Source organism: Perissodus microlepis, chromosome 13 (genome assembly GCF_051167445.1).
Source record: "Perissodus microlepis isolate ML-2025 ecotype Zambia chromosome 13, ASM5116744v1, whole genome shotgun sequence".
Lineage (NCBI taxonomy): Eukaryota > Metazoa > Chordata > Actinopteri > Cichliformes > Cichlidae > Perissodus > Perissodus microlepis.
The window spans coordinates 16,660,630-16,675,594 of NC_140473.1; the positions used below are offsets into that span (position 1 = coordinate 16,660,630).

Here is a 14,965-nt window from a genome sequence, read left to right on the forward strand (position 1 = left end):
CATGAACATTTCAGCTTGTTGTACAGGATTAGAGTACATAGCTCATATTTAGAACACGTTTTTGGCCATTTATCAAGATGCGATGTTGACAGAGAGAGCTACATGTAGAATTAGTTTGGCTCTGTTTCTGTACATGTCTATGAAACGTGAGAGTCTGGAAAAAGGACTAGTGAACATGTAGATATGTTTATCACTAAGACGAAGAATATTTTGGATTAATCTTGTTGGGTTTGAAAGAATCTCAAGCATACCAAAGATACACTCAAATCATATATTTTTATTCCCTGAAAACAGACTTTTGGGTTTATACGGTATCTGGAGAGCTTGATATGTTTAACATAAATTGATAAAATTCCAGTTAAAACAAACTGCCCTTTCCCCCCTGCTTAAAAAAAGAAATGAAAGGAAAGTCATGTATTTACCTGGGCGGAAAAGGAGATTTACCAAAAATAGAAAGGGAAACTTTGAATAAACTGAACAGTACTTGTATCACTACAAGAGCACCTGTTCTCAAGCTCCCCACTTCAGCTTTGGCCCTTTGGATTATTATTGATAATCTCTAGTGTGGTTTGCCAAGGCCAAAGGTTTGCTTTCAGTCCTGGTCCACTCTAAAACTGGGTCATGCCTTTAATCTCTCCATCTACAGTATACTGTAGGTTAGCAGCCTTTCATTTTCATAAACTGCAGAATGAATACACAGCACATTTTTTCTGCTGGAGTAACTGTGGACTAAAATGATCATTAGCATCTGTACAATAAGCAGTTTATATATAATCTATTAACATTTTATTTTCATATTATGGATGGGTCCTGACTACATTAAAAATAAATAAATAAAAGAAAATGTAAAATTAAAATGAGGGTTTATCAGTGAAAAAATATCTAGGAAAGCAGCATCAGTAAAATAAAAAAAATTTGTATTCACAACAGTATTAAACTAAAGCCTAAAGTAATGTTAACATATGCAGAAAAATACACAAAATATGGGTATGGTGAGCTTACCTAGTTTGTTGTTTTCAGGGAATGAAAATATATGATTCTTTGGTATGCTTGAGATTCTTTCAAACCCAAAAAGATTAATGAGGATGACAATGCAATCTGACAAAAAAATCACAATGAATTAAACACTTTAAGCCCTGACAGGAGCCTACTGAGGAGTTCAAACTAAGCATTTGCTCTCTGATGCACTGCTCCATACTCTGCTTTTACTTTGCTGCCCCCAAGTGGTACAAATCAGATGGTAAACACTACATGTAAAAATAAACAGGTCTGTTTATTTGGCGTGCGTTTGCTTGGATACCGTTTAGAGACAAGACAAAACAAAACAAAACAAAAAACAAGCATCTATCTCAAACAGCGGGTCAACTGTAGTAGTATCTAGCTGTTATATGCTTATACAACCACATCTGTAGATGTGTTCTGGACCTTTTTGCCAACATACATGTAACAATAATAAGCATACATGCAACATTAATAAGCATACATGTAACAATAATAAGCATACATGTAACAATAATAAGAATAGCAATGTCTACCAGCACCCCACAGACAATGTGAAAGTACATTGTACACAGTACTGCATTATGATTCCATGCAAGTTCTGTGAAAATCAACTGGCTCTGTGAAATTGAGGCAATACTAACTAAATACACACACCTGCTTTTGTGACATGCTTGAATGACAGGAAATAAATAGCTTATGAAAGCTACAGCATCTGCAAAAAGCTTTTTTTGCTGTGCTCTGCTGTTTCTTTCAGTGTAAAGGTCAGCACTGCTCTTCAAAGTAGCAAGATAGGATGCTAATCAAACGAGCTGCTTAACCTACCCCTACCAAATATAGCTATACAGTAATCAAACCAGTGCAGCAGGATATAAACAGGAGTACATCTGCAAAGTCTCACCTGTAAGAAATGAATTATTTTACACTGCAACAATCGAAAGCAAAGAGTGCTTTCTCGTTTTTCTTTGTTTGAATTATTTTCTTGTGGTCTACAGCAGAAGAATAGGCTCAGCTCATTCATTGGGAGTGACTAGGACAAGGACAAGATTAGAAATGAATATATCACAGGGACAGTTCAGGTTGAGTGGTATGAAGACAAAGAGAAGGAATGCTGTGATGGTTTGGACATGTACAGAGGAGGGATAAAGGATACATTGGACAAAGGATGTTAAAAATGGAGCTGCCAGGCAGGAGGAAATGAGGAAGACCACAGAGAAGATTCATGCATACTGAAGGAGGACATGAAGGAGACTGGTGTCACAGAGGAGGATAAGATAGGGTGAGATGGAGGCAGATGATCCGGTGTGGTGAGCAGCTTAGTCATGTCATGACCACATTGACTGCAACTTAAAGACAAACATCAACAAAGTACATTTATTTATACATTAAAAAATTTTTAGGAGCTATTTCAGTACACAATAAGTTTTACTATAGCCCACTTTAGCATGAATGATTCGCGCAGCGCGACGAGGCTTTACCTCTGACAGGAGGTTATTTTAATAGGAAAGGTTCGTTGGAATCACGTGACCTTGCCAACCAACACAGGCTGTCCGGGCGAGAGTTAGGGGTGCTGTGAAGCGTGGCCAGCTCGCTCCTCGTGTCGTGGTGTCCAGCACGAGAGAAAAGTTGGAGGAAAAGTTTTGTAAGAGGAAATACTACGCTTTAACTAGATTTAGGCAACACCGGTGCTTAATTACTTTTATGCGGTTTATCGTTTCCTCTTTTATTGCTTTACTTTTTAAATCAGTCAGGTTTACTTAAAAAAAGTATATATATATATATATATACATATGCTTTCGCACTGGTCACTCTTTTTAGTCTTCGTAATATCAATGTTTCTGTACGAAGCCTCTGTGTTACATCTGGTGGAGGAGAGCAGCCCGAAACCGGGGATAGTACAATGAAGCCGTACGTGCGTCCATCTCCGAGACAAAGCAGCAGGATGCTACGAAAGGACGGTATTTCTCACAAATCAGGGACATTTCACTTGAACTCACCAAGAGGCCAAACAAAGGTTTGTAAGACACACCATCTGAACATCCCCGCTTCTCATTTTAGTGGCTGCAAATCGCGAAATGGTTAAACAGCGCATATGCAGAGCCGTCGAATCGCACGGGCTTGTAAACATCCTCTTCCTTTTGCTAAAAAGGATGTTGAATTGAGTTTGTTAACCTATTGTTTCAACCTCAAATGCGCGGTTTGTTTTCTGTGATAACAGCAGAAATATGCTGCAATAAGCTGCATTTCCGTTTAGCCCACTTTCCATTACACATATCAATTTCTTATTTAAATAAATCGAATATATGAAAGAATAATGCTTTGATTCCTGCTCATTATATACTGTATTAATACTGTGCAGAAGTATTCAGTAGTCTGTATTTATTCTGGATCAGTAGATGGTACAAATTGCACTGAATTAAAATCCCCCTCCCCCCATGAACGACTGCCAGTGCCATAGTATTGAGCACACCACACATAGAGGGGTGCAAGTGTGAAACAGCGGTAAACAGTGAAATTAAAGTCAGTCAGTTACATAGAAATAATAACACCTGTGCAAACTATAATGGCTCTCAGTATTTGCCAATAGCACCTTATTGTTTACACTTGCACTCCTGCAGGAACAGCAAATCTTTCAGTGAGACTTTTTGGCTTTTAACATCTCCATGAGATGCTGCTCGGAGGCTTTGAAGGCAGCCATTAATGTAATTTGTAGTGAGATGATAAACAGAGTGATGTGTGTTTCTGCCTGAGCAGATAGTCAGATTTGCCAAACGCTCCAGTGACTCTTGAATATGTAAAAGTGCTCATCTCAAGCGCTTCAGCCTGACAGTTTGACGGCTTTGCCGTATTAAACTAAGATAATTGGGGGATATTTACTCACGGAGCACACAATCATTTCACAAACTACTTGAAAACGGCATTTTTTCCTTTAATTATATGCTTTGTAGAAATTATTCACTCTCCTGACAGGACCAAATGGCATGTGTGTGCGTGTCTACATTTCTTTCTCAGCAACACGGAAACGGCATTATTCAGAGTTAAGAAATTTGTTGTGCTGAATGATTTCAATTAAAATTCATTGTCAATATGGTTAACTTGTTTTCAGAGGAGCACTATGACACCAGTGTGGGATGTCTTCCTAACTGGTTTTCCTTGTTATCCATGCCAGCACAGCTCAATATTCCCAAAGCATGGAAGGATTACTACTTTAGCTAATGACACTGAATAGTATTGGAAAATATCATGCTCTGACTTACCCAGCTGTCTATGCTGATAAATTAAAAAAAACAAAATGAGAGTTAGAATTGAAGATTACTCAACTGAAAACCTGCTGAGGCTTGTGTCTTAAAGGTTACTCCACAGCATGGGAAAGGTTTTGGTTTCTAAGAAGGACATGCTGGTGATAAGATGATGATAAGATGACCCAATTCATCAACAGAGACAGTTATAATATGTGTAAAGCTCTACTCAGTTTCCCACGATGTCTTGGATTTGGCTTAATGCTGAATCACTGGGAGTGTTGAAGGAATACTTTGCAGTTTTAGCCCCTGTACCTCACTCATTTGATAAAAACACTCCTGTTTTTGTTTACCCCTCCCCCTTTTTTTTAGCCTTTATTTGACACATGCAGAGTGAGACAGATTTGAACCCAGGCCTCGGCTGTAGGCCTCTGTTGCCTGTTCCAACATTTGTCTTTTAACTTGTGCCATTCTCCAATCCTGGTGAAAAGCAATAGTGTCATTTTCTGTAGCTCTAAGAAATAAGACAAACAGATTTGTAAAAGCTGTTGCTGTTGCACAAGCACCTCAATATAGTTGAAAAGTCAGAGCAGCACAAATGCAACCGCATATTGGTTAGAGATTAAAAATAGACTGGTTATGTTTCGGTTTGTCTTTAAGCACTAAGGAAGCTCTGTGATAACACAAATAGCACAAGAACTAACATCCTATTTTTATTTGTCTTTTTTTTTTTTTTAGAATGAAGCCTCTGCATGACAAGCTATGACCCACAGAACAGCACCGTAGAGCTCACATTGCAAAGGGAAGACTTAAGAATGAAGACCAAGTATGCAATCGTCTTTATCTGTATTGTGGCCCTGGTCATCATTGAAAAGGAAAGCAACATCCTCTCTAGGTAAGAGTATGGAGAAGAGTCTGTAAGAATCTGCATTTACTTTAAATTTTATATTATATTTGTGCAAATCAGAGGAAAGCTAAAGTGATCTTGTACTTTTTGGGAGGTGTGTTTCCTTTCTTACCAATAAAAATACATATTAAGACCCAGCAGTCTACCTTAGCTTAGCTTGCCTTGATGTAAAGACTTCAGATGTGGCGTTGCCCTGCCCAGATGTGCTTGCCAGCATGTTTCCATGCTTCAGATGAATGCACCTTCTTGATTTAACAATCATAAGAACAATAATCTTAACCCTAAAGCAGCATAAAGCCGGGCAGGATATAATTCTCAGGTGTGAGTTGTTTCACAGGGAGAGTTTCAAGCCTTTATCATATTAAGCTTTTGTTTCCATGCTGAAGTTTTTTTTGAGAAAAACTGTGTTAAGATAATTATGAAAACTTTTGACCTTTGACGGTAGATGACTGTGTTCTTCACTAAGGACACAGAATCTCTAAATACTGGCATAACGCTAGCACAGTCTATTGATTCTTAGCAGTAGTAGTAGAGAAGCTCAACTACCCTACAGCAGATTTTGAAATGAGAAAATCTTATAGATAAGAAACCCTATCTAAAAAAGATAAAATGGTACAGTGTCAAGATGTGTAGAGAGTAAGGAGCCAAAAGCAGGACTCAAGGTTGTCAAAATAAAAAAAAATTAAACATTTTTTAGGTCAAAGGGAAGAAAACTGAATTCAAACAGGGATCACGCCAGAGTAGATGCAGGGACACTTAAACCAAGTACAAAACCAAAGGAACTTTCAGCTGGAATCAAACCAGTGATCTGAGGAAATGTGTTAGCCACTTCACTGTGAAGGCACACACACAAAAGAAGGACAAATAGACAGAAATATAAAAATATACACCGTAAGCGCTGGTAGGCCAGGGCTCTAGAGTGCGACCAATTTGGTCGCAAATGCGACCAAATTTTTCAGTGGTGCAACTAAAAAAAAAGATTTGGTTGCACCTGTGCGACCAACTGTTCGGGTAGCAAAAAAAAAAAAAAAAAAATCTGCAACCTTCCCTGTGGTCAACAACAGACACACATTATGCCCCTATCGTGGACTAAACCAATCAGAGATAGTAAGGGGCGGGACCTCTCTGATTGGCCGTGGTCCAGTTGAAAGTGCAGGTGGAAGTGGGAGGTGAGTAGCTTGAATAAAGCGATATCAATTCATTAAATCCTGAATCGACTTTTAAATATAACTGTGTTTTGCCAGAAACGCCAGATTCTCAGATCAAAGCTCACAAAACCATTTCAACAACAACCAAACAGCAAATGAGAGCAGGTACACGGATTCCACACAAAGATGTAAACACAGAACGGACCGACGCATCAGAATCAACTTTGTCTTTCTCGGCTTTCTCACCCGACGGCCCGTAGACGGACACGCTGTCGGAGCTTAGCGATTCTGATGCGTCCGGTCCGCGCTGTGTTTACGTCTTTTTGGGCTGATTCTGAGCTGCAGGTTTTGTCTCTCTCCAACCAAAATTCACTGAGCCAGCAGCAAAAGAAGCAGCAAACTGCGCTTCACATTTGATCAATGTCGTCATGAATTTTGCTGTTTTGCTTCCACGACTATTAAAAATCACACTCCATGCACAGCTAGCTCTCTCTCTATCTCTCTCTGTACTTCAAGAACAGTTTCCCGTCTCCGATCTCTGTTTTCCGTTTTATTCATTCGCTTATTACCCACCAGTCTACCATTGTTTACAGCGCTGTCGGCTGCTGTCTTTTTCTTTTCTTTTTCTTTTTTTCACTTAAATGACCTCGGACAAGAAAGCCTATTTTTTCTGTTGTTCAATACTGAAGAAATTTAAACTTTATATGCAGAACATTGTAGAATATTTTTAAGGTTATCTGCTATAAAAAGCCAGACCAGGAAAATCTCCTTCATGTTTTTCTGTGTTTTATTCTCAGTTACTTTCACACAAAGGCATCTGCTGTGATGTTCACAATTCTGATGAAGTCAGTTCTGATAAATGATCAGAATTATAATATTTCTGACTGTCTGAGGCTAAGTTGAATCGAATCGGGACTTTGAAAACCGGAATCGAATGGATTATAGAAATGAGTGATGATACCCAGCCCTAGTGAGCAGCTCAGGCACGACAGAAGTGGATGTAGCTGTAATAGGAAAAGAACTATTGCTAACTTTTCTGTTAAGTTAAGGCCTGATCCTTCTGAAATTCATAGCCAGTGCTCTGACACGGTGTCATCAATCTTTGAATGCTGAAAAAGCACAGTGTATCCAGAAAAACACATTATATTATATAAATTATTATAAAATTTGTGTGCGCCTAACTTTTGTGCCGGTACGCCTAACTTTTTAAAGTTAGGCGTACCGGTACGCCCATGGCAAAAAGTTAGTCTAGAGCCCTGTAGGCCAGAGGAGGTAGACTTGAGGACAAGACACTGCTGAACATAATTAACTCAGATTGAATGTCGTGATGCATGCTCAATCATCCAGGTAAGTAAATCCCAAAAGGTTGATTCTGTTCATCTGGACGTAGTGTTTTCAGTGGGAGAAACGTTTTGGCACTCAACCAAGTGACTTCTTCAGTCTCAGCGGACTGCAGGTTTCCCCAACCTTATAAACAATACATTTGCACAATGACTGAAACTAGCACCACTGACGAACAATGGGCTGTGAGGTTAGTTCATTGATCATTAATATGCAAACTGTCATGACCATTGATCAACAACCCCATTGATCAGTGGCCATTGATCAATGGCCATGAGTACCATTCACAGATAGTTGGGAAATGGCTGCAATCACAGCATTGTAAGATGGTGAAAGATCTACCCTTAGGCCCCCTCCTCGATTCAGAGATGGTCTTCTCTGAATCGGTCATCTGTGAATCAAGTTGGGGGCCAAAGGGTAGATCTTTAGGTAGGTTTACTTGGTTTAGCAGTTGTAAATATTTTGTGTTTTTGTACTGTTGTGTGTTTTAGTCATGTTTTTGTGAAGGAAATTTCTAATTTCTTTTGTTTTAATTTGTTATGTAATTTTATTTTGAAAGGACTGGGTTGTAGTTGTACCATGCTTTGGAAGGTGGCCTCATGTGTCAGTGTCACTGATAACTGATCGGGGTTCTGCCTTCCTGTAGGCTATATACAGATATATATATATATATATCTTTTTACCTTATAAAAATCCTCTGTGCCTCAAAAGTGCTCTCACCCTTGCTGGTTGTTTTAGTTATAACTCAGACATAAATGCAACTATCAGCTAAATAAAATATATAAAAAAAAGAATAAAATGTAACACCTTATGGTTTGCCAATGGATATTTCATAATGAAGTCTATTTATCTTGTCAGGGTCTCTGACAGATTGATCCAGAGGCAGATGCCGCAGCAGCAGGATTTCAGCAACATAACACAAAAGGGCTCCTTGATGGCACTCAAAATGCTGCTGTCGCGACTCTCTGGTACAAAGAGAGATAGCTCAAATTTCTCAGAGGAAGAAGAGGAGGAAGAACTGGATGATTCGGGGACATACAGCTACGCCGGTGGCCGTAAGCACGTATTACTCTTGGCCACCACACGGACAGGTTCCTCATTTGTGGGGGAATTTTTTAACCAGCACGGGGAGAACATGTTCTATCTGTTTGAGCCGCTGTGGCATGTCGAGCGCATGCTGACCCCGGCTGCAGAGGCAAACAATGGGACAGTGTTGTCGGGAATTTACCGAGATGTACTCCAGGGGCTTTTCCTGTGTGATTTCTCACCTCTTGAGAAGTTCATCTCTCCCCCACCTCAGGACCATGTCACCCCATCTCTTTTCCGCAGAGAGTCTAGTTTATCACTCTGTGAAGAACGGGTCTGCAGTCCTGTAATCAGAGATGTTTTTGAGAGGTATTGTATAAGTTACAAATCCCAGTGCTGCTAATCAAGCCTGTAATCTTTATTTATGCAGCTGCAAAAGGAAGGGCCTGATGGTTATGACACTACTTTAACACTAAGCTATCGTCTGTGTGTCTTATTAATAATATTCCCAATGTTCTTCTGCATGACAACAGAGAAAAAATATGAATTTAGTATATGCATGAAATATTAATATTCCCACTATTCAGTTTTGTAAAATGCTTTTTATCATTTAAAAACGTTATCGTCTTGTTTTAGGTATCACTGTAAGAGTCGTCGCTGTGGGCCACTGAACCTAACTCTTGCATCTGAATCCTGCCTTTCCAAACAACACCATGCCATTAAGACTGTTCGTGTGCATCAGCTGGACACACTGCAGCCTTTGGTAGAGGACCCTCGCTTGGATATCAAAGTTATCCAGCTAGTTCGAGATCCAAGAGCTATCTTAGCATCGCGCATGGTGGCGTTCTCTTCAAAATATCACACGTGGAAGGCTTGGGCGCAGAACGGCCAGGTGCCCGAAGATGATGAGGAGGTGAAGAGGCTCAAAGGAAACTGTGATCACATTAGGATGTCTGCAGAGGTTGGACTGAGCCAACCTCACTGGCTCAGGAACCGCTACATGCTGGTCCGCTATGAGGATATCGCCCTCTACCCTATGCAAAAGGCAGAGGAGATGTACAAGTTTGCAGGGATACCATTTAGTTCCCTGGCCAGGGAGTGGATACTGAGGAACACCCAGACCACACAGAAAGCCAGCGGGATTTACTCCACTCAGAAGAACTCATCAGAGCAGGCAGAGAAATGGAGATTTACAATTCCCTTTACATTGGCTCAGGTAGTTCAGAGAGTGTGTGGACCCACCATGAAGCTGTTCGGGTACAGATTTGTGAATGATGAAACGACACTGACCAACAAGTCCATTAGTTTGCTTGAGGATAGATTACTTAATTAATCAGGAGGTCAACATACAGCTGTGAAGCTGCAAAATACTGCATGGCATGCAGTGCATGTGAGCCAGCAGAAGCCATTACTGTTCAGATCAAAACTGTTAAACAAAGGTGCCATAAAAATACAAACAAAGGTGCCTCACATGTAGGCCATACAGTAAGATGCTCGCCAATGATGTGCCTCATTGAAATAATGAAAAGCTACTTGATAAAGTATTTATTTGCATACTGTGTTCACTGAGTAGCCTGAAGATTAAACTTTGTTTCATGCTCTTTATTTCATTTAGAAATGAAACAAGCATAGATATCAAGGCCAAATGTGACAGATTGTTATGTAGGATTTTTCTTTAAATCTTTGTCATGGTTGAATTTTAAGTGACAAACTTAAGGTGAAAGTTATGTGCATATGTTATCTAAGGGAAATTTTGTCTTAGAGGATCCTAAGACCTTTTCTTAATAACACCCAGTTTGGCTGGTTTCATGTTTTTATACATCAGCATTAGTCTAGGCATTTGCTAGAGTTATGTTCGAGTAGACATGATGTGCTGTGATAGAGTTTTACAAATCTTACTCAGGAAAAGTATGTTGTGTCTCGATGACAAGCATTGATATTTTCTCAACAGTGTGCTGTGTAAGAGAATAGGTTCTTCTTTCGAAAACTCTGAGATTAGAGAAGATAAATTAAGATTTATTTATCAATTTAAAGATGATATATGAGAAGTAGTAACACTCATATATCTATATGAAATATCTACTCAACTATTTTTTTTGTTTTGTTTTTTTTTTATTTCTAGCCAGCAGCCTTAACTGCATCTGTAGTAAAGTATTTCCCACTTCTCTAAACGTCCAAGTAGGTTTTGTTTAATTTTGTTGCTTGCGTGAGAGCTGATCTGTTCTTATGTTGGTCATTAAATGTAAGTTTTTTTTGTTTTCTTTTAAATCACACAACAACTCAAAGTAATAAAATCACCCAAAAATATTAAGACCTGCAGAATCCACCCTGTAAACATGTGTTGTGTTTTGATGTGACCTGTGTAGGTTCACTCACTGGCCAATTCATTTGGTACACTTGTTCAGCTGCTTGTTAACACAAATATCTAATCAACCATTCACATGGCAGCAACTTGATGCATTTAGTTATGTATGCTGAAGTTCAAATTGAGCATCTGAATGGGGAAGAACGGTGATTTAAGTGACTTTCATGCTGTTGGTGCCAGATACGCTGGTCTGAGTATTTCAGAAACTGATCTGCTGGGATTTTTCCAATAACCATCTCTAGGATTGAGGGGAAATGATCTGAAAAAGAGAAAATATCCAGTAAGCTGCAGTTCTCTGAAAGAAAATTCCTTGTTGATGCCAGAGGCCAGAGGGTAATGGCATGACAGGTTTGAGCAGATAGGAAAGCAGTAGTAACTCAAACACTCATTGAAGCCAAGCTATGCAGAAGAGCATCTTTAAGTGGAAAACCCATCGAATCTTTAAGCAGATGGGTCAAAACAGCGGAAAACCACATCTGATGCCAATCCTGTCAGCTACAAACAGGAAACTCAGGCTATGGGGCAAAAAAGATTTTAAAATTATGTTATCTGATCTTATGAATCTAAATTTCTGCTGTGACATTTGGGTGGTAGGGTCAGAATTTGGCATAAACAACCTGAAAGCATAAATTCATCCTGCCTCGTGTCAATGGGTCAGCCTGGTGATGGCAGTTTAATGGTGTGGGGGATAGTGTTTTAGCATGCTTTAGACCTGTTAGTACCAGCTGAGTATTGTTTAAACACCACAGGCTTCCTTGAATATTGTTGCTGATCACCAGCATTATTGATAACCATCTTCCATGTGTCCATCTTCTGATGGCTGTTTCCAGCACAGAAGGACCATGTAACAAAGTTCAAATCATCTTAAAACTGGTTTCTTTAACATGTCACTGTCCTCAAATGGCTTCTAAAGCCACCAGATTTCAATCCACTCCTTTTGGTATGCTGTGGAATGTGAGAGTCGCATCACAGATGTGAAATCTGCAACAACTATGAGATGCTATCAATGCAATATGAATCATAATTTATGAGGAATGCTTCCAGCATCCGGTTGAATCTATAACACATTGAACTAAAGCAGTTTCAAGTAGGGCTGTGCGATATGACCAAAATCTCATATCCCGATATAAGAATTCTATCATCCCGATAACGATATAAATCACAAAAATGTAACATTTTCTGTAAATTCTTTGACTCACGGGCAGCTCGACTTGCGTGAAGTGTTTCCAGCTGCGCGTCGCGTACCTGGAGTCGAGTGTTTTAACTGATGCATACATTACAACTACTATACATTTTTAGACATAAGTTGTAACGTTTTCTTTCTGAGTATTTATTACACAACGAAAAGCCTGTTCTAACGTTTGAGTCTAAGGTTTATTTTTTTTTAGCACCTGGCGGCTCTTTTTTACTTGTCATCCGTAAATAATCTGCTCTTTCACGTGATTCAGTTTTGAAAAGTCTCAACAGGATCTTGAGCTTTATTGTGAAAGGTTTATGTGGAACATAAACAAGCGGACACGCACTTGTCCGTCTGTAGTGTGGTTATAGTAAATATAAGAAAAAGAGAGAACTTTAAGAAATGAATATAGCCACTACAGTGACCATCAAAACGATGAAAAAATATTGCCGTAAACAGTTTATTTTGTGACACCACGAAACAAACGATAGCGTAAAATGAAACATAGACGTTTTTATATCGTCATCCGATATATATTGTTATATCGAACAGCCCTAGTTTCAAGTAATAGCAAGATATACCTAATGAAGTGGCTGATGAGTGTATACAGCCTATGACTTTAAGTGAAACCCAGGTGGTGCTGGCTTAACTGTCAGTCTTGATAAAATATGAAGTTAAGCACTGTGACTTCAGATAAATGGCAACATTGTGCTCAGTTTCGCTGTGGCTTCATTGAAGCAGCTGTGAAAGGCATATGTTTCAGAATTTCACGGAGCTTCACTTACCTTCATTTTAAAAACATACATATGAATTCATATATATGTGTGACATACTGAAGCCAGAACAACCAATTTTGTAGCTCAAACAGTGGGTGTAGTCACAGTGCAACATAGTATGCATTTAACTAATGCAGCTATTCGGAGTGGGAATACATGCAGTTCCTTTTTTTTGGTGGGGAGGAATACAGATGTGCAGTTTCTCCCTGTTGTGGTTTTTGTTGTGGCAAAAAAAACAAAGAAAATCAGAAAAAGTTTGAGTCTAAGTCAATTCACCAAAGGAAATCTGTTCTTAAGTCTTACTTTGGCTAATTTAGTTAGTTGCACATTTTAGTTCTTTGAATACTGAAATACTAAAATTGTTCTTTTTTACAGCTCAGATGTAGTTCTTTCAAATGCACAGTCTGCCATTGAAATGCTAATTTAAGGGGGCATATAAATATTTGAATTTCAAGAAATGATTTGGTGCTCAGGGGAATCAGGTATTGAGTTGGCATTTTTGTAAATTAAATCTGACTTAAGCACAAACCTCTGGTTATCAGCAATGTAACAAAGTAAAATAACGTCTGCTTTCTATTTAGATACATTTTACTGAATTAACCGAACAGTGGAAAACTTGACAAACCTTGACTTGACAGAACGATAGAGCAGTAAGTTGTACAGAATGCAATTGGTAAGCAAACACTGGCACTATGTTTACTATAGTCATTGCTTTGATGTCCAACTATCCGATCAGCTTATTTTGCTTGGAATGGAAGCAGTTTGAGAATGAAATGGCCAAAATGCAAATTCATGTGGAATTGTTGATGTAGTTCAGCTGCATATTAAAATACACACTGCTGCTGCCTGTGATCCTCTAAAGGCTTAGTGTGAGTAAAGCAGAAACAGGGAACCCATTCAGGCCTGCATTCCGTCTATCTGCCTCACATCTCAGCTGAGAGAGAGCACTTTAGAGTACACAGCTGTTGGTCAAGCTGATTTTCTCCCAGATCATTTCCCTGATGTTATTTCCACAGCAGAGCAGCAGCTGTTTCTTCCCTGCAAATGAGAAAAGGTTTCCACAATGGGTCATTGAAGAGTTGAACCTGGCAATGTGTCAGGTTTTCTCAAGGTATCCAGTGTTTTTGACCAGAACTCAGACCAACTTAGTTACACTCACTGAGCTGAAATACAACCTTGTCTTTTCACTTTGCCATGTGTTTATAATTGCTAATATTTTGAAAGTTTTCCTGACTTTGGTTTCAAGTGTTTTTAACTGACACACTCGACTTGTTGGGCCTGGTTTAAGCCCCTGGCTATCACTCAGGTCTTAGATTCACTGAGTATTATGTTCAGAGGATGAATCACTGAACATGCACCATTCCCTCACAAGATGTGAGACTGTTTTCAGCCACCCATTTTTTCATATCGCAGATTTCACCATGAATCACCCACTCGAATCATGTTCATTCACATGGTTGCACTCACTCACTCACTCACTCACTCACTCACTCGGTGAAATGACCAAAATAAATAATTGAGTGATTTAAGTTATTGACTATAACTGAGTGTAAGTTCTGAAAATAAATGGATTGTTTCCAAAAGCAATTTGTTTGCTTGGTTTTGTCCACCTACCCTGGAAAGTTTACTCATGGTTGTTGGTGCCACAACTGGAGACTAACACAGATTTGAGGAGGAGCAAGTAACTCATACTATAAGGCTGTATTTTGGGTTATTATTATTTTTATTATTATTTGGGTTATTATTGTTGATGATCTGTGCAGAAAAATAAATTTTGAACTTCTGTTTGTAAAATTACACAATTACGTTCTCTTAACTGTAATTTGCAATGCATTCAATCATATTGCTCAAAGTGAGTACAGAAAAGAAATTCTTTGGATTTCTTCAGCATTTGCATGTGGGGAAATGTTGAGATAGCAGGCCACATGCATTAATGGCATTAAATAAAATCATAAATATAATGTTTTGAATGTAAAAATATAAGCAT

General features: G+C 38.9%; 1 protein-coding gene across 1 annotated transcript; it reads left to right on the top strand.

Annotated features, from left to right (window-relative positions):
- Positions 1 to 2,471: 2,471 nt before the first annotated feature.
- chst3a (carbohydrate (chondroitin 6) sulfotransferase 3a) lies at positions 2,472 to 14,540 on the top strand. The gene is made up of 4 exons (XM_084948930.1): positions 2,472 to 3,013; positions 4,977 to 5,133; positions 8,493 to 9,029; positions 9,297 to 14,540. The coding sequence occupies exons 2-4, from the start codon at positions 4,991 to 4,993 to the stop codon at positions 9,991 to 9,993; spliced, it is 1,377 nt and encodes a 458-aa protein (XP_084805056.1). The 5' UTR covers positions 2,472 to 3,013; positions 4,977 to 4,990; the 3' UTR covers positions 9,994 to 14,540.
- Positions 14,541 to 14,965: the final 425 nt, after the last annotated feature.